Below are 26099 nucleotides of genomic sequence, written 5' to 3' on the forward strand. Positions count from 1 at the left end.
AATCTGAATGTAAAATTGTTAAAGTTATGCATTCAAATTTACCATTACTTAAAATTACTCTTGTAATGAGTATTTCTAATTTCTATTCGTTTTTTTTTTTTTTTTTTAATATAAATCATATTCTTTAATAAATGTTAATTTATTGATTTTAAAAATGTAATAAGAACATCTCTTAGCTCAAACTTTTAGATAGAAATAGGTAATGATTCTGGATATTATATTTTCGATTATTCAAGGATCTTTAGTAAATATATACTCGATTTTTTCTGATTATATATTTTATTCAATTTAATATCCAAAATGTTCCATGTTTCTTCAAGCTGCAGCAAGTACTTTCCTGAATTTTTTCCATTCTTCGAGTGGTCCATGTTCTGGAAGATATTTGACATTGCAACCATCTGGAGCAAGACGGCCCGCCGCTTTCAATTCCTCGTATTCAGTACGATCGTATTTCGTAAAACCCCATTTCTTCGATACATAAATCTTTTGGCGACCAGGAAACTTGAACTTGGCACGTCGCAGAGCCTCAATGACAGCTGCCTTGTGACGATCAGAAGAACGCACACTCATAATGGGCTGACCAATATGTACTCTGGCTACAGTACCTTGAGGCTTACCAAAGGCACCTCTCATTCCAGTTTGCAGCCTGTAAAATAATTAGGATTACAGTAATTTCATGTTAGACCATAGGATAGAAATCAAAATTATATTATAATAGGATATAACTCTTCGAGTTTTTTGCAACTATTCAGGGATTATTTTATTTCAACATTTTAATGTTTTTTTTTTTCAGGGAAACAGAATTAACATAATAATGACGCTATACTCAAGGAAAAATGAATACATTTTATTACATTATGTTAATTCTGTTTCCCTGGAAAAAAAAAAATATAAAAATGTTGAAATAAAATAATCCTTAAATAGTTGCAAAAATATAGAATAAAATTCTTATGCATATCATCATAAAATTATATACATATATATATATATATGTATGATTTTATGATGATATGCATAAGAATTTTATATATATATGTATATATATGCTTTAATTATTTAAAAACTAATTCAGAGTGTGCTGATCTAATTTTTTTTTAATAAACAAATTAATAATTTCATAATATAACTAAGGATACCATTAACATTATTTTAATGTATCAATTTCTTCTTAAATGTATAATTATTATAATTTTCAGTTTCTATGAAAAAAATACATAAAAAATTATGGAAATAATAAATAATTTCCAAATATAAATCGTGAAAAAAGTTGTACACATACACACTCTCTCCTTCTCTCTTGTTTCAAGAAATGTACATATATCTTTCTAAGAATAAAAGTTCTATTATCTTATATCATGGAGTTACATACCTATCAGCTCCAGCACACGATAACATTTTATTAATACGAATGACATGGAACGGATGGAGTCTCATACGAATATGAAATTGATCTTTTCCAGCATTCTTTACCATATATTTGTTAGCACAAATACGACCGGCTTCTAAAGCCTCAGAACTGAGTTGTTCATATTCATCTGACACCAGGTGCACACATAATGGAAAGTCCTCGACAGATGCCTTCTTCTTTCCAAGATCAAAGATACGGATCTTTGGATCCGGTACACCACGACAGAATCTGGATTTCGGATACGGCTTATTTTTACAGTATCGATAACTAAAAAAAATATTGTCAAATGTAATAAACATTATTATATTGATTCTATAATAGTATTAAGAAATTTTAAATCAACACTTCAGTCTTAAATCAATAGGTAACTATAATTTTTTGCATTTACAAGTTGTTAGTTGAAATCATTTAGCTCAATATATATATAGAAAGTAATAAAAAGTCAAATTTGATTAGTTTTAAGAAAATTAATAATCTTAATTGTACAAATTAGCTGAGAGAATGGCCAACTTCACCAATTCATGCATTTTAATATTCTTTAATATTAAATTTTAATACTGAGAATCTGTATTAAAATTGCAATATTAAATTAGAATTACAATGCATTTTTATTGTCATCATGTAACACAATTGCTAATTTTTATTTAAAATATGGAAAATATGGATAAATATTTAAAAATATATGATATATATATAGAATATAACATTCATGAATATTCTTTTTATTGAAATGCCATATAATGTCGAAAAAAATGTTACAAAGTTTATTAATAAAATATATATTTAAAATTGATATATCCAACTAATTAGAAATATCATTACGTACCACCTTGCTGGTCGACGACCCATTTTAACCTGTCAATTAAATTAAATCTGCATAAAAAACATTATAAATACATAAATCATTGTGTAGAGAATAGTTCAAAAGAATCTAGTATGTTTAGAAACACTTAATGTACATTACGATGCCAAAAGGAAACAATGGATAAAGAAACGTGACATCTCACCGATTCAAGTAGAACAGTCACACGAGAAAAGGAAAATGAAGGATAAAAGATTAGGCGAATTGAAGTTGGTAAAATTGCTCAAAATGGCTAGACTGGGCTACAGTTCTCCAGGCAGGGTTGCCAACAAATAATAGCCTCGCGTGGCTATCTCGACCAATCACACTGCGTGGCGTGAGCGACGAGTGACTTTTAAGCGACGCATCATAACAACGCTTCGATGAGGCCTTGATAGAACTAGAACGAACGAGAGTCGGTAATAGGAGGTCCCTTACAAAATGAAGAATGATGACATTATCGACAATTAATAAAAATTTGTGATTATTATAAGTAATATTTTCAATGTTATAATCTTATTAATATATTAAAAAATTTCAATTTTTTCTCTGCAATTATATTGATAATCAAACTCAAACAATGACATTAAAATCAGTTTTTAATAAAAAGAGTATTATTAAATTTTAAACATATTTTTTTCATATGTACGAAATAAATCATGAAATTGGTATCTTATTATCGATTTTTTATTCCTAATCGTTTAAATTTTAACAATCATTCGAACTTCCATAATAAGAACTGTCCATCTTTAAATAGTATCTCGTCGGTGTGTGGCACAAGCCTTTAAAATTAATAATCGTAAATTTGATGATAACATTTGATATTGTGATGGGATTTGCGGGAATGAAAATAATGGGTGCATCCGATAATATATTTAAATTCGTGGTAGTTTCTCTAGGACCGAAAAATATGTCTACTATATTTTTCGATTCTATATTTTAACATGTGAAAAAAGATTATATAGTATATATCTTATTTAAAACTACTAAAGAAAATATTTTCAAACCCAAGTTCAAATACTTCGCTCGGGTGCACCCGAATGAAGTTTTATGAATATGTATTAACTGCATTAAAAAATTTTGTTACTTTATGTAACTTCGATTACTTTCATATAAAATCGCGTTCATTACACACTCTCGATGGATACATTGGGGTCGCATTCGAGAATACACACAATATATCTCCAAATATCAATTTATCCTTGTTTAACATTCGGTGAATAACAAAGATAGAATGATACTTGTAGATATTCGATGTGTATTTCCGAATGCAGCTTAGATGTATTTAAGTTGCGTTTTCACATAACGCTCGAAAGCATTGTTTATTCTTGTTTAACATTTGATAAATAACAAGAATGGAATGATTTCTCGAGCATTGTGAGCGTCAAATGAGACATGGCCTTAATATGACAATTGCTCAGTGAGCTATTGCATTTGTTTGGTCTACACTTTTGTATCCGAAGAAATATATCTAATATAGATGCAAAAGCTCACTGAATGTTCAATAAACAGTTGTAATATTGAATGCACCTAATATTTTCTTTGTTATAATTTTACGTTATGCAAAAGAACAAATCACAGTCGCAATATAAAATAACGCACACGGTTAAATATATATATATATAATATATATGCACATTAACAATTAATCATATTTATATTATCTATACATGCTTGTACATATATTTATAATGCATTATCAAAAGCTCGATATTTACCTTGAGTTGTATTTGTAAAATAAATATTTTAACACATGCCATTAGATTTACAAAAAATCTAGACCTCTTTATTTTATAAAGAATTCGTCCCAGGGTGATTATATATTACATTTTACAAGATTAGCTATTTAAAGATTTTTTTGTAACAGGAAGTTTAACGTATTATTGGAAAGACGGTATATTACAAACATCATAGTTGTTAAAAGTGTTAAATAACTTTGTCCATTATTTATACTTATGACAAGTTTTATATACAGGTTTCTTTCTCGCATTACATTATAATCTACATTAGTACTCTCTGGTTTATGAAAATTGATTTATACACATTCTTATTTCTTAAGAAATACTCTGTACAAAAAATACACGCCTATTATCTAAACGACCTCAAGTATTCCTTATTTTGTTCTTTTGAATTCCTTCAAACACTTCAAAAAATCCCAATATGCATCCACGTTTTTATGTATTTGAGAAATGTTTAGAAAGTCTAATCTCTATTTCTATTGCTGTCATAAGCAATTACATCATCGAATATACATACATATTGAGTTTATGCAGAAAAATGAAAATATCTCTAATTTTGTAACGCGACAAGAGAAATTATTTTTCACTTATGCTATACATCTGAGATTTAAATAAATTTATTCAGTTAAAAAAAAAAGAATTTTTTGCCAATGAAAGCAGTGATAGATCATTAAATATATATAAAAGTGCTTTATAGACGATACGTCTTGATGAAAGTAGGTAACATGTGTATCGTTTGTTTGGCAGTTAAAGATATGCAGTCGTCCCCAATTGAGCGCGACGCAACAGAAAAGAGCTGTTAAAATCTTTGCTATGCGCTCGACTGCTTTGTGTATTTACCGTGAGGTAGCTCGAGACTAACGAGTCATAAAAAAGTTAAGTAATTACATTAGTGAAATCTGACTTACTGAATGTAAGCGATCCCGAATGGGAGATTCTGATTTTTATATATCTCGCCGCGTACTCGCCAGAATACAAAAAATTATCGCAGCAAAACAATCGACTCTAAAACGTGATATATCAGATAAAAAATATGTTGGTATTATTAAAATATCAATTATAATATAATGTAACAATTTTTAACATATGCCATATGTACATATATTGACAAGGAATGATTCTGAGTTACACTAAAAAGTAACACTCCCATGTCCGTTAGTGTCTGTAATTGTGATAAGTATGAATCTACGTACTGCTATCATTAATGATGCATATACTCTCCATCTTGCCCTTCTGAGCGACATATTCCTGGTTATTTACAATTTTAACGGAGACTTCTATTCGCGCTGCCAGGTCGTACGTTCCTGCGCTGAGCAGCACAGCTTGTAATTTCATGGTATTACTTGCATGCGCTTCGATATCGGAATAAATCGATGAGTGGCCAGCGTATTTGTAGTATGTCGAAGCTTGTGGTGAGTATAACTGAGACTTGACATTCGGAAGATGAGTTTCGCTGCAAAGGAATATTTTATATGTATATACTTGTAAAGAGATAGTAATATAATAAGAACAAAATAGCAAATTGTAACGTTAAGCACACTAAATAATATTTTATATATTATACATTAAATAAAACATGTTTCTAAAGTTCTAGGAATTATACTCTAAATTTTTGTTATCATTACATAGCTAAACTATTTAACAAACATTTATCCTAGTGCAAAACTATCAATCTTTATTCTTTCGAGTATCTTTTATTTGCTGATTTATAAATCGCTAGATTTCCAAAACTTTAGAAATATCGCTTGTAAATATGTCATTTCTCTCACCTACTGGTACCTATCGTACTTATTTTAACGTCGACTCGCATTTCCGAGTGATTTTGTAAATACATTATTACGGGGACGATGCACAATCGATTTTGTTGAAAATCGTGTGTGATCTGCCTTTGATGACTGAGAGAAAAAGATATTAGACTTTTCAGATAATCCGCTTCCGATGTTGGATCTTTAAGAGGGATAGTTATTGTATCCGATATGTTTCGGTCCGGACCGAAAATTTTCAAGCGAGCGCCATATTCACTACGCTCAGTGCGCGGCTCCTTTGGATGTTTGTACGTCTTGTTTAAATGCTCGAGCTCGAGATGATGCTGTCCAACTGCCATTCGGGTAATTACACCGCTCTCCGTCACATTGGCACACCATTTGACAATCAGTGTAGAATTCAATGCCATGACATCTGATACAGAGTTGCGCTCGGCATTTTGTTGCGGTTGAAACTGTTGTGCGTCGTTCGCACTTTCATTCACGTCAAGCGGTTGGATATGACGTCTCTGTACAAAATTAATAAATGGATAACTGTCGGTCAACGTATGTCCGCCTTCGTTGGAAGTTAAGGACACATTTGAAATAATCGACTCGCTGTCAGCTTTTCTTTTCTTCAGCTTCAACATTAGATGGAACACCTCTTGAGGTTGCACTTTTATGCTTGGCGGTAGAACCGAGGAGTGAAACGCGGACCATATAACGCTTTGAAGTGACACTTCGGATAAGATAATTTCATTTATAGATGGATCGTGAACTTGATTGGTATTCTTAACGGACATGATTAAATTCAACGTTGGCGAGTCATCCTTGAACAATCTGCTTCTGGCGGCAATCGCGGTAATTTGTATCGAATCCAACACCGTTAATTGCCAAGTATGCCGACACAAACGGTGCTTCAAAGCAGCTTTTGATTCGACGCTTTCATAGTAGAAGAGCAAATCTAATCTGTAAGTGCCTTTCACGTGGGGTGCTTGCACCCAAAGTGGCATTTTGTGAGTTTCGCTCATATTCAACATACCATTTTTGGAGACTGGTAATATCACCTTTGTAACTAACTTACTGCTCTTCTTTGCAATTAAATCTGCAAATATAATATTGTTATATTTGATAAATCATATAATAATAGTAATGGCATATTTTAAATAGAACAGAAATACACAAAGTATCTTATCTACAAAAACAAATAAAATAAAGTATACGTCCTAAAGATATATGCTTACCTTCACTTCCAAATTTATCTATTTCCGCGTTTCCTAATGTAAAAAGTTTCGCATCGGTGGATGCGATATGTATGTTCGTCAATGGTACATTACCTATATTCTTTAACGTAACTTCTACCCTTTGTACTTCACCGCACAGCATTTCTGGCGATAGTTTAGTGAAGAGTATCTGCAAAGAAAAATATAAGTTTCAAATTTTTGTGTCATGCGATATAATATCGTCTTTTTGTAAAACTGTACCTGCATAAATGCCGCTTTCTCTATCACGTTCATCTCCAGTCTATAATCCTTTCCATACATATTTACACCGGATTTCTCTTTGATATTTTTTAGTTTGGGCGGCGTAATCTCAAATAATCTCTTACCGGCGACAATAGTTGAATTTGCGATCAATGAATCACTTGTCATCTGTACTGGATTGGACAATTTATAACTTATACCTAAGATCTTCAATTCGCCCACTCGCTTGGGCGTAAGAGACAATACGATATTCTGTTTGTATGCTGGTTGCAACAGAATTGCATCTATAATGTCCGAATTGACCGGATTTGAACTATCAGTAGTAGTAGTTTTAGTTTCATTCGTGATAGTCTCGTTATTGCAAGTGAATGACCACAACAGAGTCACGTCTGATAGGGGTAGTGGGACGTGTAACGGATTGTGCAACTCGATGGAATAATGCACAGGTTCGTCTAAAACTGCATTGGGTTTTATGGAGTTATTACTTGTTCTAGAATACAATGCAATTGTCGGTTTAAATATCATAGGCGGAGATCCCTGCGCTTCAGTTATTAGCAATTCTTCCATTTTCGACCATCTTGCATCATCCGTCTCTTTGGTACTGAATGTGACGTGACTCGCTGGAATATTGCTTTCGGTTTGTTTACCCAACGGACCATACAGTACCTTGATATTGTCGTTATTCAATAGCGGCAAAGGTAAAATAGGAAGTACTGTACAACTCGTGCCGTTTTCCTGAAACAATAACTACACCACGGCCCTAGATAAAAGCCATCTAAGCTACCGATTCATTGTAATTGTCATTTATGTGACTGTATATTATACTCACGTTATGAGTATGTAAAAATTCTCGTAAAAACGCAGCCTGCTGTGGAGCGTGCTGTTTACTAGAAGCATTAAGTAACTTTTCAAATGCCTTTACCGCCTCAGAAACTTGTTTCAGGGATGCAGCCTGTCTCCCGATCGTGAAATGTATGTGATCTTCTGCCAAAGACCAGCCCCTTTCATAATATACCTAATATGCCATGTTTTGTTTATGAAATAACAAAGCTTCTTATAAAAGTTTCTAACAAAATATGATATTTTCACAGGAGACAATTATATGTTCGGATATCTACCTGATAAGCTTGTTGGTAACATCTTAAAGAGTGCTTTTTTTGGCCAGCTTTCGAAAATCTATGTCCAGCTAGAACCGCGTGAAAGGCATATTTGCGCATCATTTTCGGACCAATAAAGCAATAAGCAGCTTGCTCAAGCAATAAAGCTGAACGTAAATCGGAATCCTCGCTGGTCATCCGTATCAACTGCTTCGCGGCTTCTCCATACAATCCTCGACCCTTCAAACACTCGGCACTGAGTAGCGTCGCTCTTGTTGCAAACTGAGGCGTTTTACAGCTGTTTGCATAAGTCAATATTGCATCGTCCATGTATTCGATAGTCTTTCTGTTCGTCTCGCCTTGCATAAAAGCACTTAAAGCAGCCATTTCAAGAGCACCAGCGTAATACACCCAAGCCTGATCCGCTGCGAAATCGCGTTTCGCGCTGTGATATGCCTGATAAGCGAGCGAGTAGTGACTAAACATGAAAAACAGATCGCCCAAGCGTCGTAATTGTAATTCTGGCGATTCTGCTGTGTAACTAAAACATAAATGTATAAATTTTAAGAGTTACTAATCGTGTCAGGATAATATAATTAATTTCAAAATAAGAATCAAGATACTTGACTGAAAAAAGATCCTTTCCTCATAAAATATAAAGATTAATAAAACACAATTTTCTCTTACATTACAGCATTTGATGGCGCCGAACCTGGCACACCAGGCTTATTTGTACTAAACCACCTTTTCGTAGCGCTAAACAGCGATCTACTGACCCTCTTGTTTGAAATCACGTCATTCAATAGGCCAATCTGCTTTTCTACATAAGGAAACAAGCTCCGCAAACAAAATTCCGTTATTAATGTTCGTAATCTTTCTAAATCTTGGGTGGAAAGACGAGCACCGTGTTGAGCAACCACATGATTCGGAGAATCAGCCCAGACATTCGTATTCATTGGTGAGTTAGTATTAACAGACTGACTTTTGACATTAGTCGCTGAAATAAAGCTTAGTGATTTTTCATTATCTGGACTGAGTGGATGAATTGTAACTGGAACTGCTTCTTGTCCGACTTCTAGATTTGTATTTGCTGATTCGGATATTTCAGAGAGACTAATTGTATCGACTCCGGCGACTAACTCCGTCAAATCTGGAGATGGTAATGTAACACAGTTGTGTGGCATTAGCGGTGTCCCAGCTTGACTCGTTCTGTACAGAAATTGCTTTTACAGATTATATATTTCCAAAATTATGTTTACACAATAAGATCAAAGATAAAATAATTTGTTAATATATTTATAAAGTAATATATTAATAAATTGAAATTATTACAAATAATTATAAATTTATTATACAATTATAGATTTTAATCTCTAAAAGAACATACTTTTCAGTCTCTGTAGTCAGCTCGCTTGGCATAGCAGACACTCCACCTGTATCTGCAGGCGTACGAGGGGAACTATTTTGTTCATTATTACCAGCCAATTCCAAATGTTTTGTTAAGAACTGACTCCAAGGATCGGGCAAATGCGTATTGTCGTCGGAAAGACCAGGCGGTCTCGAATTCATTTGTAACAGAAAGCAATTATTAGCACCATAAATAGTTTTCATCTCTGTAAAAACTGTTTCTGCTCTGAAAAATAAATTTTATAAAGATATAAACATTTGTTTAGAAAGAAGAATTGATTTATTAATTTAGCATGCTTAAAAAAAAGCTGAAAATCATTTTCTCTTAAATGTATGCAAATTTAAAAAAGAAATAATGTACTTACTTATTTTTGTCATCCTGAATAGCATCGTGAACTAAGATGTAATATCTAAGAGCATTATTATTGAACCATTTAGGCAACTTTCCTGGTATACTTTGATGCAATTGTGCTCCCATAGTCTGAATTCGCTCTAATGGATTGTCCTCTGCTGTGGAAACAACTATCATACATGCGAGCAGATGCTTTGTGAATTCGTGATCTGATGGAAACTGGATGTTCAAAAACATTTCTCTCCATGCTTCAAACCAAGGAACGGAGATAGGAATATCCAATTCAGTCGCGCCGATATGAACTGTAGTTGTACGTTCACATAAGGCAGAACTGACCGCTTCGTTCAACAATTTTTTGGCAAGACTTGGTTCTGGTGGCCGCGTGTTAATATCTTGTATAGAAAGACGAAGATTTCTAATCGCTATCGTATTGCCTTGGGGATCCTTAAAGTGTCCTAATGGCACACATGCAAACAGACTTATTATATAATATGTAGTTCTGCCACAAACAACAAACCTATTTGTACAAGATGTACCAAACATCAAGCTCCATTAACAACTTATGTAAATTACATTTATCTTTCATTTTGGGACAATAAATACTCTGATTACAAATTAATATAGCTAATAGTAAAAATATCTCACACTATACTTACTATACTTATCTTACACTATACTTGTGTATTTGAAATCTTTTTATTTAAAGCATAGTTTTTGCAATAAAAATATATTTTATATTTTGTATTTCATCGGTCTACATAAAAGTATTACATATTTTGTATTTAAAGTTGAAAGATTGAAAGTTTCATGTATTTCGTAATTAAATAATAAGATCAATTGTCAATATCAGTATTTGAAATACAAAATATACTTTCAATCTTATTATTTCAATGTTATTACTATCAAAATACAATATACTTTTATGTACTCCCATGAAATATAAAAAATATTTTCATGCTTTGTGCTGAAATACAAAATACAAGATATAATTATCTTACCAGTACCACTTTTCAAATAAAAGTATTTCAAATATATACCCAGCCCTGATGTAATGCAAGTAATCGAATTTGCTATAACACACACTTACGTTACGTTGATTTATGTATGTTCAACGGCCTTGATGCACATTAATGCACGCAAAGTATGTTCAATCGAATTCGCTATTAATTAGTAGTTTCTTAATTGGTATACATATGGTCTGACTTTTGGTACACCCTGTACATATATAGTTTACGCACTAATGCGTGTGTATTGTATATCTTCGGCGAAGAACGGGTGATGTAGATGTCACGGGTCCCGGCTTACCTTCGGTGTTCAATTTGCAAAATGGCTGGAGTAATTCGACGAACGACAGATTATTCTTTTGACATGTGGCGTCGGCAGCGGCCGAGCAGACTACAGCGACCTGCGGAGAGAACGCGTTGCCGATGAACTCCCGCGGGGTTAACTTGCACTGTGCCATGATCCTTGCGCTTACGGGGTCGCCGTAACATAACCCGAAAGCTGTATCTCCTCACGCACGTATAGCAGCGGGCGTAGCGTGTTTACGCCGTTTTACCACCGATTCACGATCGTTCTACATTCCGCGATCACATCATTTCCAGCTCCTTCGTTATCTCGTGAGTCGACGTCGTGATGATGCCTCGGAATGACAACGCATCCCCGTGGACTCGCGCCGATAAACATATCCAGAATCCACCACTGAACTTCACCGAACAGCTGTTTTTCCTCCCTCTTCTCCTTCTTCCTTCGCCAATAATGTCCGCCATGGACAAGTAATTAAACGAGAATGGCTGCATTCAGCAGAAAAAGCAGCTTTGCTACCGTTGTAAAATTCTTTAATATGATTGGTCTTGCCCTTAGTTCCTCACTGAATCTAAATGTATAAACCAATTATTTAAAAATTTTACAACAGTGCAAAGCTGCTTTTTCTGCTGAAAAAAAAAACAGCCTTTAGCTGAACTTCTTGCACGATTTATCTTCGCCTTTTCCTTCAACGTGGAGAGAAAAGGAAGAAAGATGAACTGCGCAAGAATTTTAGTTAAAAAAAGAACAGTGTCCTTCTCAACATTTAAATGAACGCTCGCTGTTATTTGTGCATTCTTTTAGATCATCCAATCAAGTTTTAGATCTAGAAGAATACATCAATAGCTCAATAAAGCACTGTGTGGTGTGTGTGGACACAGGGCTTTACTCGGACACAGAAAAAGAACAGACCGAATAGCACAGTTGAGCGTAATTTCTGAACGCACCTCTATAAGTAAAAGTCTTCTCTTATCTCGAAGAAAAATCAATAATGTTCTCAATACGTCACACGATGTAATAATGCATATATAAGACTCACAGATACTTGTTGATTTTATCCGGCAAGTATTCTTACAAAAGTTTCATCAGGGGTAAGTATACGTGCGATACACGGCTTGTTGCGTTTATTGAAAGCTCCCCTTACATGTATTGTATTGCGATAACAATTATCGCATATAACACCGATAAGTGTTAATATTGATAAGTGTTGGTCTAATTGAGAGATAAAAGTGATAGCTGTCATTTGAGTAATTTCGATTTTTCCACATCATCTAGCGTGCATGCGACAAAATGTACAGTCATCTAATAACATTGTATTTCTGAAACTTGCATATAAAACGTCGCAGTATAGATAAGCAATCTACAAGTATGGAATTTAACGTGAAAATTTATTTTGTTATTATTTTATGTTACACACATTCCGAAATATCCTCTTCGAAGAAAATTTTACTCGAAATATATAGTACATGTAATTTATACTAGATATATCGAGGTAAAATTTTCTCCAGAGAGAACGTTTTGAAATGCTATTGTATGTGTAATTATTAACATTCTTACAGACGCCGATTTTCATATGTTTCTTATTTTCATTTTTTTTTATATGTGTAAAACTAAAGATATCTCCTACCATCTGCTTCTGTTTTTCATTTCACCTGTTGCTCCTAGATTAGTGTGAAAAAAAGTCATCGTTATTATTTGGACTTTATGCATAAAATGCAAATGTCGAATTATCCGTATGAATATGTAAGATGTATAGGTATGTTCACAACAGTCAAGAATTTCATAAAGTTGCTCAGTTGACAGAAAAGTGACATAAATACAAAAAATTAGCATTTTTGAGATAATGAGATCAACTATGAAAACTAATTTTTGTACAAAAACAAATATTATATCTTTTCTATAAATTAGTCTTTATTTATACAAAGAAGTTTTTCACAATGTAATATAAGGAATGCAAATTATACTATGCAGTGTTTGAATTTTGAGAACTCATGACTCATGACATAATTCTAAGAATTTTAACATTATTCTAATTCAGAATTTTAAAAGTGCTTTGTAAAATTGCTAATTTTGAGATGTGTCATATTTCTATCAAGTTACATAACTTTATATAACGTAAGACATTTATAGAATAAACTTAATATATGTTTGTCTTTATACATTGTAAGATTCATTTTATATATTATTTATGTATACTTATTTTTATAAACATTTTGTTATATTTATTAATATATTCATCAATATTTTTTTTTATTAATCAATATTTGATATATTTATTAACACTTATTAATATTTTTGTCATACAATGAGACATGAAACATTTTTAGATATGGAGCACATAAGAGAGTCACCCCAAATGCAATCTCACTCTCTGGAAGGTTTCATTCCCCTTCTTAGTCTTACTGAAGGATGTGGCGTGCTTCTTGTGATCTTGATGATTGTATGGACAGGATATTATAGAAATGGTTTTTCATGGAGATCTAATCTAAACCTCGAATTTAACTGGCATCCTTTATTAATGACTATAGGATTCGTATTTTTATATTCCAATGGTACAACATAAAAGTAAAAAACTTCCTTCATCATACATGTGCTTGTATATATATGATTTATGAAATATTGTTTTCTACTTGTAGCCATGCTTCTCTATAGGATGCAAAGAAATGTTCGTAAGCGACGACTAAAGTTAACTCACGCAGGAATTATGTTAGTTATCGTATTATTAGTGGTGATTGCTTTAGTAGCCGTCTTTGACAGCCACAATCTTGCACAGCCTCCTATATCGAATATGTATTCCCTGCACAGTTGGGTTGGATTGACCACTGTAATATTATTCTGCTGTCAGGTAAATTTATGGAACTTGCCTGACACTTTTGCATTCACAGACATGTGTGTCAACGTATCTTTATTTACAGTGGGTTGCTGGATGTGTATCCTTCCTTTACCCAGGATTGCAAGCTCCATTACGAGCTTCTTATATGCCGTTGCACGTATTTTTTGGCATTGCAGCCTTTGTGGGTGCAATTGCTTCTTGCTTGTTAGGACTCAATGAGAAAGCGTTCCTTACATTACAGTTAGTAGCAAAAGACATGTTCACAAACATGATAAGCACAATCAAAAAATATATTTTTCTATTTGGAATTTCAGTGAAAAATATTCAGCTTTAGTCAGCGAAGGAATACTGATAAACATTATAGGATTGCTGCTCGTGTTGTTTGGAGGCTTATCTGTATACTTAGTAACGCAGGAACGTTATCGGCGTTTGTCGAGATCTGAAGATGAAGTCTTGTTATCCGGCTAATATACGAATTATGATGAATTGCCAGATTTCTTCGATATAAGTAATCGAATGATTACTATTCCAAACTTAATAAGTATTTACTTAATAATAAGTATTTACAAGTTTCTTATGTGAGTCTTATGTTAGCTTTATAAATAAGGTTGATCTAATTAAAGCACATACACACAAAAAAAGAAATAATGGTGCATTTATGTCGGACAAAGCTGCTAGCCTATTTACTGAGCGATTGAACAATTGATTGGACAGTTGAAAAAAGTTCTCAATGTTTTTAAGAATATACAAGATCGGTCCATGGTGTTCAACTAAACAGATTTTCATGAAATCGCATTTGAGGTTTTCACGGGTATTTTCTTCAATTATACTAGAAGGTTTGCGAGTTGTCGCCGTCTTCATTATTGATGCCAATTAATAATAAAGAAAGATACGGCGACAACCCGCAAACCTTCTAGTATAATTTTCATGAAATTTTTACCAAACGTTCTACTAAGTTATAAAATTATACTGAGATAAAACGATTTTATGTAGAGATGATCAAGAGAAATAAAATAGAAACATGGGATATAGGATTGTGTTGTCCTTATTGATAATGTTTCTTTTCAGTGATTCTACTTATCAGTTCTTTAATTTTGTGAACTTTGTAGTGCGTTCTCTTAATCAATTGAATGGTGTACGAGTCCTTCCACACAGCACGCCTGACTGTTGACTGATAGTCGATATTTTTTTGTTGACTTTAAGTCAATATTTAGCAAACTATTAAAATAAGATTAAATGATTATCGGCTTATAGTCTTCTTGAAACTTCTCTGCTTGATCTTTCGACCCAAATTCAATATAGATTTTTTTCATTATTTTTTTTCAATATTTTAATTTATATAAAAAATATATAAAATTGTCTCAGAATTATTTATAAAATTAATACGAAAATTCTGAAATTATATAGAAATTTTGAAAAATTATGAGGAATTTTAAGAAAAATTTTCGTCGCGATAAAAATTAATTGTGTAAAATTGCTCAGTAAGCAAGCTAGTTGTCTTATAGTTTGAATATGACCAATGCTTTATTATATGTTTTTATATTCTAGTCTAAGTGTATAATTTTTAACTTTTTGATATTTTTATTAGATGAAAAAATTATATATATATATTTATATAATATGTTAATATTTATATATTATTTATATATTATTCAGAAGTAATTATTTTTCTAAAAATTGGTGCTATACATATACAATATATATGATATATATAAATATAATATATAACTGTTATGAACAATGTATATTTTGTGGCTCATATTTTTAATAATCATTTAATTGACAACTGATTGAAATGTAATATACAATACATATATGTATGTATAAATATGTAATACCAATATATGAGATCTCATCAGAAAAGTAATTTTAATTTATAGACACAATCGTTTACTAATAAGTCCCATGTTATCAATTTATGATTAATATAAATCTGATAAATGTTCGAAAAGCCAGTCACTCGTTTGTCACTCGCTTTTCGAAAGCGGTCGTTGCCCTTTTGTCTTTGTTCAGCTTATCGAATTATTTCCTAAAGTTTATATTGAAACAGAGACACGAAATTTGTTTTTTTTTTCTTGCATTGCCTTGCTGAAAAAAATCACATCACAAAGTTACATGATGAAGTCACATAATTAAAGTAAATCATGTAACGGATTGTTCCAAATAAATACATGATTTTTTAAAATCATATAATTCGAAAAATCACATGTTATAAATAATATCATTTTTACCATGTAATTTTATAATTATCAAATTTTAAAAAATTGAATGATAGAAATAGATGAATGCACCCGCACCCCTAGATATTTTCGCCCTCTGGAACTGCATTTCCGAATCAATCGACAGCGGTAACGGAAAACAAAAAAGAGACGTAACAAAAACTTTTCGCGCCGTCGTACCATGCGATGTAACGCGCGCATATAACATCGTGTCCCATTTAACTCGACGGAACACGCCCATTGCGCGCTTATGCAATTGTAAACATCGTCGAGTAACCATCACCGAATATTCTTCGCGACGCGTGTATGGGTACACGCGTACATCGCGTTGCATCGCATTTCCGGCTAGCTTCCACCAGCTTCGCGGCGCACGGCATTATAAGCGTTCCTCAATTGTCAGAGCCGTCAGACAAGGATTATCGCGCGAGCTGACAGCTGTGGCGTTTAGTCTTCGAAAATTCTTCTCGTCTTTCCTTCTTTTCTTACGCGAAAAGTACATCGGCGTGAGCGCTCGATAGTGCAGTAAAAATAATAAGTCATTCAATGGTTAACCAAATACCTGTGCCGCAGGCCAAGTATGAATTACTAACCAATATACGACAGTGAGTATCGAAAGCCTCTGCGAAATGAAAGCGCTCGGAAGGCGAATGCGTCGTACTTCGGAGCTGTTTTTATAATCATTTTATAATTAATACGTGCGAGAGAGGTGGGGTAAGTACGCGCAAAAGGAAAGAGAGAGAGAGATGAAAGAAATTTGTATCGATTTCTCGCGCTACGCGAACAGCATGTACGTCATTGCTGGTTTTTGAACTTCTCCGCCTCTCGACGCGAAAGGTCATATATGCTTGTCGTTATTTATATAAACGCGATTAGATTAACAGGTTTTCCATATCCGATTGCTTTGTATGTAGATTATTGTAGATAAAATACAATGTTTGATATAAAAATGCTTTTAGACCACGCTGGAGAACGCAGATTGTTTGCCTCACTTTGTCATTCCTGATTGTCGGGGTGCTATTTATTACGCGCGCTTGGTTCGGCATACTTACACTAAAGTCTTCAAGGACCAACAAATTCGTCGAGGAACACATTGACGATGCCAAGATTGCTACGTGGTTACGTCGGGCTCGGATGTACGCCGAGTCGACGAAGGAGAATCAGAATGCGGACAGGAACACAAGCGTCAGCGCATCGGAGCAACACCGCCATGATACAACCGGGTGAGAGCCTCTCTCAACAGATATGATATTCTTTATCTACTTTAGATTTATACATATCTAGTAAGCAGGGTATTAACATTATGCTAGCAGTTTATTATTCAGAATATTGCATCAGGTGAACATCAGAGTTGTATTTTGTTCATTATTTGTGTAATACATCTTTAATAACTTCACTGAATTTTTCTGCATGAATAATTTTAAATACTTAAAGCATTAATACAACATATTGAGATTTTTGTCATTATTTTTTAAATTCTAGTATTATACAATATCTAACAATAGAAAATAACAAATAAAGGAAATAAACTATAAAATATGTTTAATAAATATAAAATGTTTTAAATATATAATTTTCATATATATATATATAGTAAGTAAACAAATATATATATAAATTTAAAATATATATTTGAAGTATAATATTAATTTATTTGTAAAAATAATGGAATACATCTTAATTAAAGTCATTTAAATAGCTATACAAAATGGTATTCTGCGCATTTTCCGTAGTTAAATTGCCATTGTATTCAGTTAATAGATTTTGATGCATTTCTGCTGGCATTTGTTGATCAAAATCTGTGACAGACTCTGTACAATCAGTTTTTTTTTTTTTACATATTTGACTATCCAGCTATCTAGGTTTATGTTATTTGGAAATCTATTCTATGTTTAGCCAGGTCCTCGTATGCTACTATACAATACCGGGGGACCTGAACACGTCGTGGGAGCTCAGTCCGTCGCACATTGACCCTCATATTTGTACGCATATTATCGTGGGTTTTGCGAGCGTGGTGAACAATATGCTCGACATAGGCGACAATGCACCGGTTTACGAGCGAGTAGTTGCTTTAAAAAATCTTGAACCTAACTTGAAGGTCATGATCAGCGCCGGCGGAAACAACGAGCTCCACAATGGTTTCTCCAAAATGGTAAAAAATCATGCGAATAGAAAAAGGTATGACCATCTTGTCATGCTCGCTTTCCATTTCAATATATATTGTAGATATACAAATATTATAAACGTATCCCTATGTTCAGATTTATCCAGTCAGTATTAAATATTACCAAAACCTTCCATTTGGACGGTTTTGACGTTGATTGGGAGTTTCCAGCCTGGTTAGGGGCGGACGAACGTGAAAAAATACACTTTGCCCAGTTGTTACAAGAGCTACGAAAAGAATTTGATCGTAGTGGACAAAAATTGATTTTAACAGTAGCAGTTGCAGCGCCACAGGCCATTGTGGACCAAAGTTATAGCATTCCTGAAATGGCAGAGTATGTACTGTACAAGAATATTGAGAATTATGAAATATCATAAAATAATATTACAAATTATGTTATATTTTTCAGGCACATTGACTTTATAAACCTTATGTCATATGACTATCATTTCTACGTTTGGTACTTTCCAGTGACAGATCTAAATGCCCCACTCTTTCCTCGTCATACGGAAACAGGCTACTTATCCACATTAAATATAAATTTCTCTGCTCACTATTGGATAGCAAAGGGAATGCCACGAGAAAAGATTGTTATCGGTATACCGGCTTATGGTCATACATACAAACTGGACAATCCATTGAATCATGGTATACAAGCGCCAGCTAACGGATTCGGAAAGCTTGGCGTAAAAGGCTTTGTGTCTTATCCTACGATTTGTCAATTTTTAAAATCCGGAGCTGGGGGCTTTTTTAATGAAGAAAGTCGTGTGCCATATGCGTTCAAAGGCACAGAATGGATATCTTATGACGATGAGGAGAGCGTTTCTTACAAGGTAACGCGTTTTACATTGCTAACACAAAATCAAGTGTTAACAGATTTGTAAAATAATGCTAACAGATTTATAAAATGTGATGTGTGATGTAACATACAATGATGTAAGCTCAATTAAAATGTTTACATTGCAGAGCATGTGGATTCGTACTAATGGTTTCAAGGGAGCCATGATTCTATCTTTAAACGTTGACGATTGGAACGGCACTTGCTATACAAATGAGACATTTCCTTTGACACGCACAATCTCGAAATTATTATTTAAGAAGTCAGACAAGTAATAAAATAGGAATACTTGAAATATGCGCAATTATTAAACGAGTTCAAGACGGTAAAGGGACATATGCTTGCTGAATGATTGAATATGATTGGTTGGTATCAATTATGTTTGTTTGCTCGTCGAGCAGGCTTTAGCCGCTTTGTCAACTTGAACGCGCTCATTGAATCTAGTTATTCCTAAAGCTTAAGATATTTTACATTTAAATGATCCATTCCATCGCATTCCTATTTAATATTACTTGATATACATTCTACCTCAGTTGCTCAAAAATTCTTTTGTTTTTTAACAATTAAATTGCTAAGATATTTGAAGCACAGTATTATTATATATGCTGTAATAGAGCATAGCACTTGTACCTGGTTGAGTCGAATAAAAAATATTCGCGAAAATATTTACGCACGTTAAATTGTATTATATATTATACAAAGGTACATGTTTCCTACATGATATTATTTATACATGCTTCACAAGCAAATGGTACTTGCGTAATAATTCTAAGATATTCTCTAGCAAATTTTAAAAGGAGATACTGTAACTGTCTCGAAAATGCCATATTATTCACAATAAATAAGTGTACAACAGTCATCCGTTTCAGAGTAAGACTTTAAATTCGTAAATAGTAAATTTTATTTTTTTAAGTACTACATATATAGATAAGAAAATTATTGTTATAATTATTCAAACCATGTTAACTGATCTCGTTATACCAATGTCACAAAGTATGAAATATATGAAACTGTTTTGCCCGAAATTTATAAAAACAATTGCATTACTAATTTTTATTTCTTTATAATACATACATTCCTTTATATGTAGATATATTTACATTGATAATTATATATACATTTATCACCTGTACTTTTATTATTTGATTACGGTAATAACAATATCCAATTGAAATTTTTTCCCATAGTTCGATTATCTAATATTAAAAGAACAATGAAAATAACAAGCTTCTTTATAAATATCGTTTAACAAAATGTACGATACAAGGATAGATGAGAGGACTATGAACAATATCGAAATAAATTAGCTTTCTCTTATGACACGTATTTCATAGCGTATTTTGATAATTTATTGCATTACATTCAAAGATATTTACGATTCGATGAGCGATAAAAAAACGATAGAAAGATATTTAAAGAGTTTACTATCAACGTCGCTACACATCATTTCCATGATTCCATTACTTATAAAACGCATGTGTATGAAAACAAAAGTTTTTAAATACAATTTCTCCGGTATTGTAACTTAGGTACGATGTAACTTTTCCACGAGATGTATGTGATGGCATTTAACGTCCTTATCTCTCTCGACAGTGTACGCACTGCCTGGAACCTCATCTCAGGATTTACCACCGCAACCTCCCATTAAGTTTCCCAATCCACCTGCTGCGCCCTGTTGTAACTGTTTCATTATATTTTGCAATCCTGGCATACCACCTAAAATAATTATGATAAAGATATATTGTATCTATAGAAAATGGTCAAACTCTGTAAAGTTCGAATTAAATAAAGAAACAATACGCGCGAAAAGCATAATATAAAAGACATTTCCTATTTTTAAGATACTACATTGAATAAAATATTTTTACTTTAAAAACAAAATTTATAAAGAACTAGCATAAAACTGCTTTTAAATTATTAAAAATTTCAATTTATATATAAAATTCTTACCCATTTGATGTAATACACGTGGATCCATCATTTTAGCCATTTGATGATTTAGTTTCGCCATTTGTGTAGGATTAACGTTTTTCGCCAGATCTCCCGCCTTGAACAAACCTTTTATGCCTCCCATTTTCTTAACAACCGCTGCGAATTTTGTATATTGCGTAATTAAATCTTTGACCTCTTTTTCTGTCACACCAGAACCCCTTGCCACTCTTATTATCCTTCCAGTTTGTTTACTGAATAACTTAGCTCCATCTCTACTGTCCAGCTCTGAAATAAAGACATGAACGTTATTGAGAAATTAGATAAATTATCACAAAAATCTGTAGCGATCGTGGCCAAAGATTCAAGAGTTCAAATTCATCCATAACAATTTTATTTGATCGCCATCTTGGAGAACAATGGCAAACCTCCGAAAGTTCATTGCCATAGCCGTTCGGATTCGACACAAAAAACATGAGGGAAACATTTTAAACAAACCTGAATCATTCATACTATCCATGATAGTCATGAGGCGTTTTAATCTTGCCATTGATTCTTGCTCTGTCCCTCTCGACATAAAATCTTGACTAAATCCAGGAATCATATTCTATATATACAATAAAATTTTAAAAGAATATTGTATATTATTTTTGTATACATATATATACATATATACAAGTTATTTATTATCATTTACCATTAGTTGTGAAAATGGTCCCATCTTCATGATATTTTGGAACTGTTCATACATGTCTCGTAAGGTAAATTGACCATGTTTGATTTTTTCAAGTAATTCCTCGTTATCGTCTAGATTGAGCTCATTTACTTTGTCAATAAGACCTTCAATGTCTCCCATACCTAACAACTTGCTAATGAATGGTTTTGTTTTAAATGGTTCTAGATCGTCTATATGTTCTCCAGTACCAACAAATATTACAGGACTTTGTGTCGCTGCAACACTGAAAAAATTATATATATAAAACAATATATTATAGTATATATATGTTACAATATATGTAACACATAATCAGGGAATGGAAAGTTACTTTTTAAAAGTAACTAGTTACAGTTACTCGTTACCGAGTAAAAAATGTAACTAGTTACAGTTACAGTTATCGCTTTTTAAAAGTAACTCGTTACAGTTACCGTTACTTGAAAAATAACTTTTCGTTACTTTTCCGTTACTTTTTTAAAATCAATTTAAAAATGTACTTTTGCATTTTTTTTTTATATGTAATACTGACAAATATATAGTTTTATTAAAAAAAAAAACAATGTAGAATGGCTCAAATAATAAATTAAATAAAAGTAAAATGAGAAGGGTTACGAGCCAAAAATGAAACAGTTTATTTCTGATAAGAACGACGATGACAATGTAATTAAATGTATAAATATATATTAGAACAAAACAAAGATAAAAACAAACGACGTTTCGACACTTATTGTCATCGTCTTTTAAACTGTTTCGCTTTTGGGTTCATAGCCCTTCTCATTTTACTATTATTTAATTTATTTTTTAATTTTTTTTAAACACAATTTTGTAATTCTAATACCTGTAAAATATGCAGCAAACTGAAATATTTGTATGTCCTATGTATTACATAGAAGATAGAAGTGTAAAATAATTACTGAATCATAACGGCCGAATGTCTATAAGGGTTTCAAGTCTTATTGATAAGCGTTATAAATAGCATGTATCCAATCGAACCGTGTTCAATCGTGTGCAAAGTAACGACAAAAGTAACTGTAAATTTCGTTACAGTTACCCAAAAAATGTAACTCGTTACCGTTACAGTTACCAAAAAAAGAAAGTAACGCAGTTACCAGTAAAGTTACCAAAAAAGTAACTTGTAACTGTAACTTCGTTACAAGTAACGAGTTACTTCCATTCCCTGCACATAATACATATATATTGTGTGTATGTGTATGTGTGTGTCTATGTGTGCGCGCGCGTATATTATATTGATTATATGCTATTGTTTATGTGCTAGAAGTAAATTTACAATAAAATAACTGCATTTTTTGGTTTACATGAATATCTCACAAGAGTACATAAAATGATTAAACTAGAATAAAAAGAACTTACGCGGAAAGTGCTCCACCACCTTTAGCATGGCCATCTAACTTTGTGATTATGATAGAACCAACATTAACGCGTTCTTTAAAAGCTTTTGCCTGTGCTTCACACGCTTGACCTATCGTTGCATCCATTACAAAAATTATATTGTCTGGTTGCTGGAATATGTGAAGACTTAGCATTTAGAAGTTCTTTTCTTTGTGCATTATTTTTTTAAAAAGTACTATAATTTTACCACAGCATTGGCGACTTGCAACATTTCCTCGAACAATGACTCTTCCTGTTTATGTCTTCCACTTGTATCTACAATAATGATCTCGTATCCTTCCTTCTTAAACATATCGACACCGTCTTGTGCAATTGTCACAGGATCCACTTCTGTATAACTAAATTTAGAAATTATTAGCATAATACGAAAACTATGTAGTATAATATTGTAGATTGCAATAAATATTTTTTGTTCCATCTCTATTTACCTTCCGTAAAATGGTATTCTAGCTTTCGTGGCATTCTGTTTTATCTGATCGTATGCACCAGCACGAAAAGTATCAGCGCATACTAAGCATGCTTTCCAATTTTTTTTAAGATAGTGATACGCAAGTTTGGTACAAGTTGTTGTTTTACCGGATCCTTGTAATCCAACAAACATAATTATGTTAGGACGGCCTTTCACTGGTTGATAAGCTTTGACACCAGGATCAATCAACTAAAAAAGTCATCAGTTAAAAGAATTGTCAGTTTATTTTCAATTACTGAGAAATATACTTTTACATTTCGATTTTTATAAAAAATCAAAGAATAAACCAACCTTCACAAGTTCTTTGAATACTGCACTCTGTATCATCCTCCTTTTATTAATACCACCAGCCATATCATCAAAATCGATAACTTTACGTACATTTTCTCGTAATTGTTTTACTAATCTAATATTTACATCAGCTTCAAGTAAAGCTGCACATATCTCTTTTAGCATAGAATTTAAAACCTGTCGATATAATAATGTTAGTCAATAAAACTGTACGACACAGATCTAATTCTTTTCATTTAGTAGCACAAATCAATATAAGTATCATTCTATCTTTCTTTGACATTCAAAACGGACATACATTTGTTTCACTTTAATTTATTGCACTGTGTATCAATTTAGAGTACAGAAATAAAAAGCAGATCTTTAATGGGAAACAAAGATAAAATGACACTTTTATCAACTTGTGTCACCAAATGGAAAGTATCCAATTATATTAAAAGAATAAAATATACAATATAAACAACAACAATATATAGAAAATCAAAAGAATTTTAATAAACAAAATTATTTCTGAAAAAAAATAATAGAAAGATAATCTTCTAAAATTCATTGCATCTTTTTATTACAGCTTACAATATTGTCGGTGTTCTCGAATAAATGAGAAATTCAAGCTATAGTGTAAACATAAGTTTGACATGTACAACAATATTGTTGGAAATAAATGGAATTTTTCAAGCGCGCTATATAAAAATGAGGGAAATAACGTCGACTACATACGGAATCGTGTTATTCAAGTTTTTTTTTGTTTATAAATCATCCTTGACGGAATTGTTTCACGTGTATTGCGGATAGGTTGATAAATAAACTCACCTCCTCGTTGATGACGGTCGCATTGCTGAGCGACCGCAGAGCGGACGTAATCTTACGTCCGAGATCCGCCAACACCATGTTTGGACGTTTAAACCACGAAGAGCCGTAAAAATAATTACGTACTCCCAATTCACGATTAGCGGTTAGGATATTAATGTATAAAGTCTGTCATCACGTCCCGACTTGGCCAACACAGCATGACGACACATCCGGTCGCGAGAGAGCGATCACGCGAAGAAGCGACAGATGTGTCCCGACCTTTTTGTGCGATGCGAGTACCTGGTTGTGGCTTATCTCCCATTCGCCGTCAGCAGTCCTCCGTCAGAAAATACGTACAATTTGTTTATACATAACCGACGAGATCCCGTATGTTGCCACCGTCCATATCGATCAGGTGCACTCGTACCTGCTTGTACCTACACTCGGCGCGATGCACGATCTGTCTGTACTCCTCGCATTTCAAGTCAGTCACTTCCGGATACGGGAAATACAATGGATGTATTCAGAAGCATGATCGCTTAGTAGCTCTTATACCTGTTGGTGTATATTTTTATATCTAATGGAATATGCCTATCAGAACGCTCAGTGAGACAAGTGAGCAATCGTGCTTCTAGATGCATCCAATAGCAGCGTTTAGCAGATTCAACAATCGAGCGCTATTATTGGTGTATCCTTCTAGATCATCCAATCAGACTTTTGAGATTAACAAATGATGTTGTAGGTCGGGTAGCGCGCATTTACATCGAAATTACAGGCGGCCTATTTCAGATCAGGTCACCAAAAACCGAAGCCTGGCTTACAGCCAGGCCAGGTCATTTTTCAAGTGTTTACAGCGAGGGACCTAAATAATTAAGGTCGAATTTGGGGTATAGGCTGCAGCCTAAATTGACGCCTTGACGGTGTAAACGTAGCCATTGGATATCGCTCGTTGTGTTTTTAATGAAAAATTGAACTGCGTATGCATGTAATTACCCAATGTGGGTAAAAAATTTATTTTTTCTACAAAAATTACAACTGTAACGAAATTTAAAAAAACCAAAATCCATCTG

At 33.0% G+C, this 26099-nt stretch overlaps 5 protein-coding genes across 7 annotated transcripts; 2 read left to right on the forward strand and 3 right to left on the reverse strand.

The window, feature by feature from the left end:
• Positions 1-260: 260 nt before the first annotated feature.
• On the reverse strand, positions 261-2458 carry RpL10 (ribosomal protein L10). Of its 2 annotated transcripts, none has more exons than XM_018541756.1 (4): positions 2416-2458; positions 2235-2263; positions 1370-1675; positions 261-646 (listed from the first exon to the last, which is right to left on the reverse strand). In XM_018541756.1, exons 2-4 carry the CDS (start codon positions 2255-2257, stop codon positions 316-318), a joined length of 660 nt encoding a protein of 219 aa, XP_018397258.1. In that variant the 5' UTR covers positions 2258-2263; positions 2416-2458; the 3' UTR covers positions 261-315. The 2 variants fall into 2 exon arrangements, with proteins under 2 accessions (XP_018397258.1, XP_018397257.1); XM_018541755.1 differs by having other exon boundaries at positions 316-646; positions 2235-2281; positions 2416-2430.
• Positions 2459-4682: 2224 nt separating this feature from the next.
• On the reverse strand, positions 4683-11704 carry l(3)76BDm (trafficking protein particle complex subunit 8 homolog l(3)76BDm). Its single transcript, XM_018541737.1, has 11 exons — positions 11376-11704; positions 10084-10525; positions 9699-9944; positions 8999-9520; positions 8333-8852; positions 8044-8229; positions 7215-7961; positions 6975-7143; positions 5758-6835; positions 5182-5441; positions 4683-4993 (listed from the first exon to the last, which is right to left on the reverse strand). The coding sequence occupies exons 1-11, from the start codon at positions 11530-11532 to the stop codon at positions 4971-4973; spliced, it is 4350 nt and encodes a 1449-aa protein (XP_018397239.1). The 5' UTR covers positions 11533-11704; the 3' UTR covers positions 4683-4970.
• Positions 11705-12389: 685 nt separating this feature from the next.
• Positions 12390-15136, forward strand: LOC108775439 (cytochrome b561). 2 transcript variants are annotated; one of them, XM_018541812.1, is made up of 5 exons: positions 12390-12466; positions 13703-13927; positions 14012-14220; positions 14291-14448; positions 14523-15136. In XM_018541812.1, exons 2-5 carry the CDS (start codon positions 13705-13707, stop codon positions 14674-14676), a joined length of 744 nt encoding a protein of 247 aa, XP_018397314.1. In that variant the 5' UTR covers positions 12390-12466; positions 13703-13704; the 3' UTR covers positions 14677-15136. The 2 variants fall into 2 exon arrangements, with proteins under 2 accessions (XP_018397314.1, XP_018397313.1); XM_018541811.1 differs by lacking the exon at positions 12390-12466 and adding an exon at positions 13075-13131.
• Positions 15137-16616: 1480 nt separating this feature from the next.
• On the forward strand, positions 16617-20028 carry LOC108775401 (chitinase-3-like protein 2). The gene is made up of 6 exons (XM_018541754.1): positions 16617-17029; positions 17384-17647; positions 18321-18602; positions 18686-18922; positions 18998-19421; positions 19555-20028. The coding sequence occupies exons 1-6, from the start codon at positions 16971-16973 to the stop codon at positions 19699-19701; spliced, it is 1413 nt and encodes a 470-aa protein (XP_018397256.1). The 5' UTR covers positions 16617-16970; the 3' UTR covers positions 19702-20028.
• A 757-nt stretch (positions 20029-20785) lies between these two features.
• On the reverse strand, positions 20786-25520 carry Srp54k (signal recognition particle 54k). Its single transcript, XM_018541758.1, has 9 exons — positions 25051-25520; positions 24241-24417; positions 23909-24138; positions 23668-23818; positions 23442-23590; positions 22053-22314; positions 21854-21962; positions 21377-21643; positions 20786-21142 (listed from the first exon to the last, which is right to left on the reverse strand). The coding sequence occupies exons 1-9, from the start codon at positions 25126-25128 to the stop codon at positions 21045-21047; spliced, it is 1521 nt and encodes a 506-aa protein (XP_018397260.1). The 5' UTR covers positions 25129-25520; the 3' UTR covers positions 20786-21044.
• Between the last annotated feature and the right edge of the window lie 579 nt (positions 25521-26099).

Source organism: Cyphomyrmex costatus, unplaced genomic scaffold (assembly GCF_001594065.2).
Source record: "Cyphomyrmex costatus isolate MS0001 unplaced genomic scaffold, Ccosl1.0 scaffold30, whole genome shotgun sequence".
In the NCBI taxonomy this organism is placed as follows: Eukaryota; Metazoa; Arthropoda; class Insecta; order Hymenoptera; family Formicidae; genus Cyphomyrmex; species Cyphomyrmex costatus.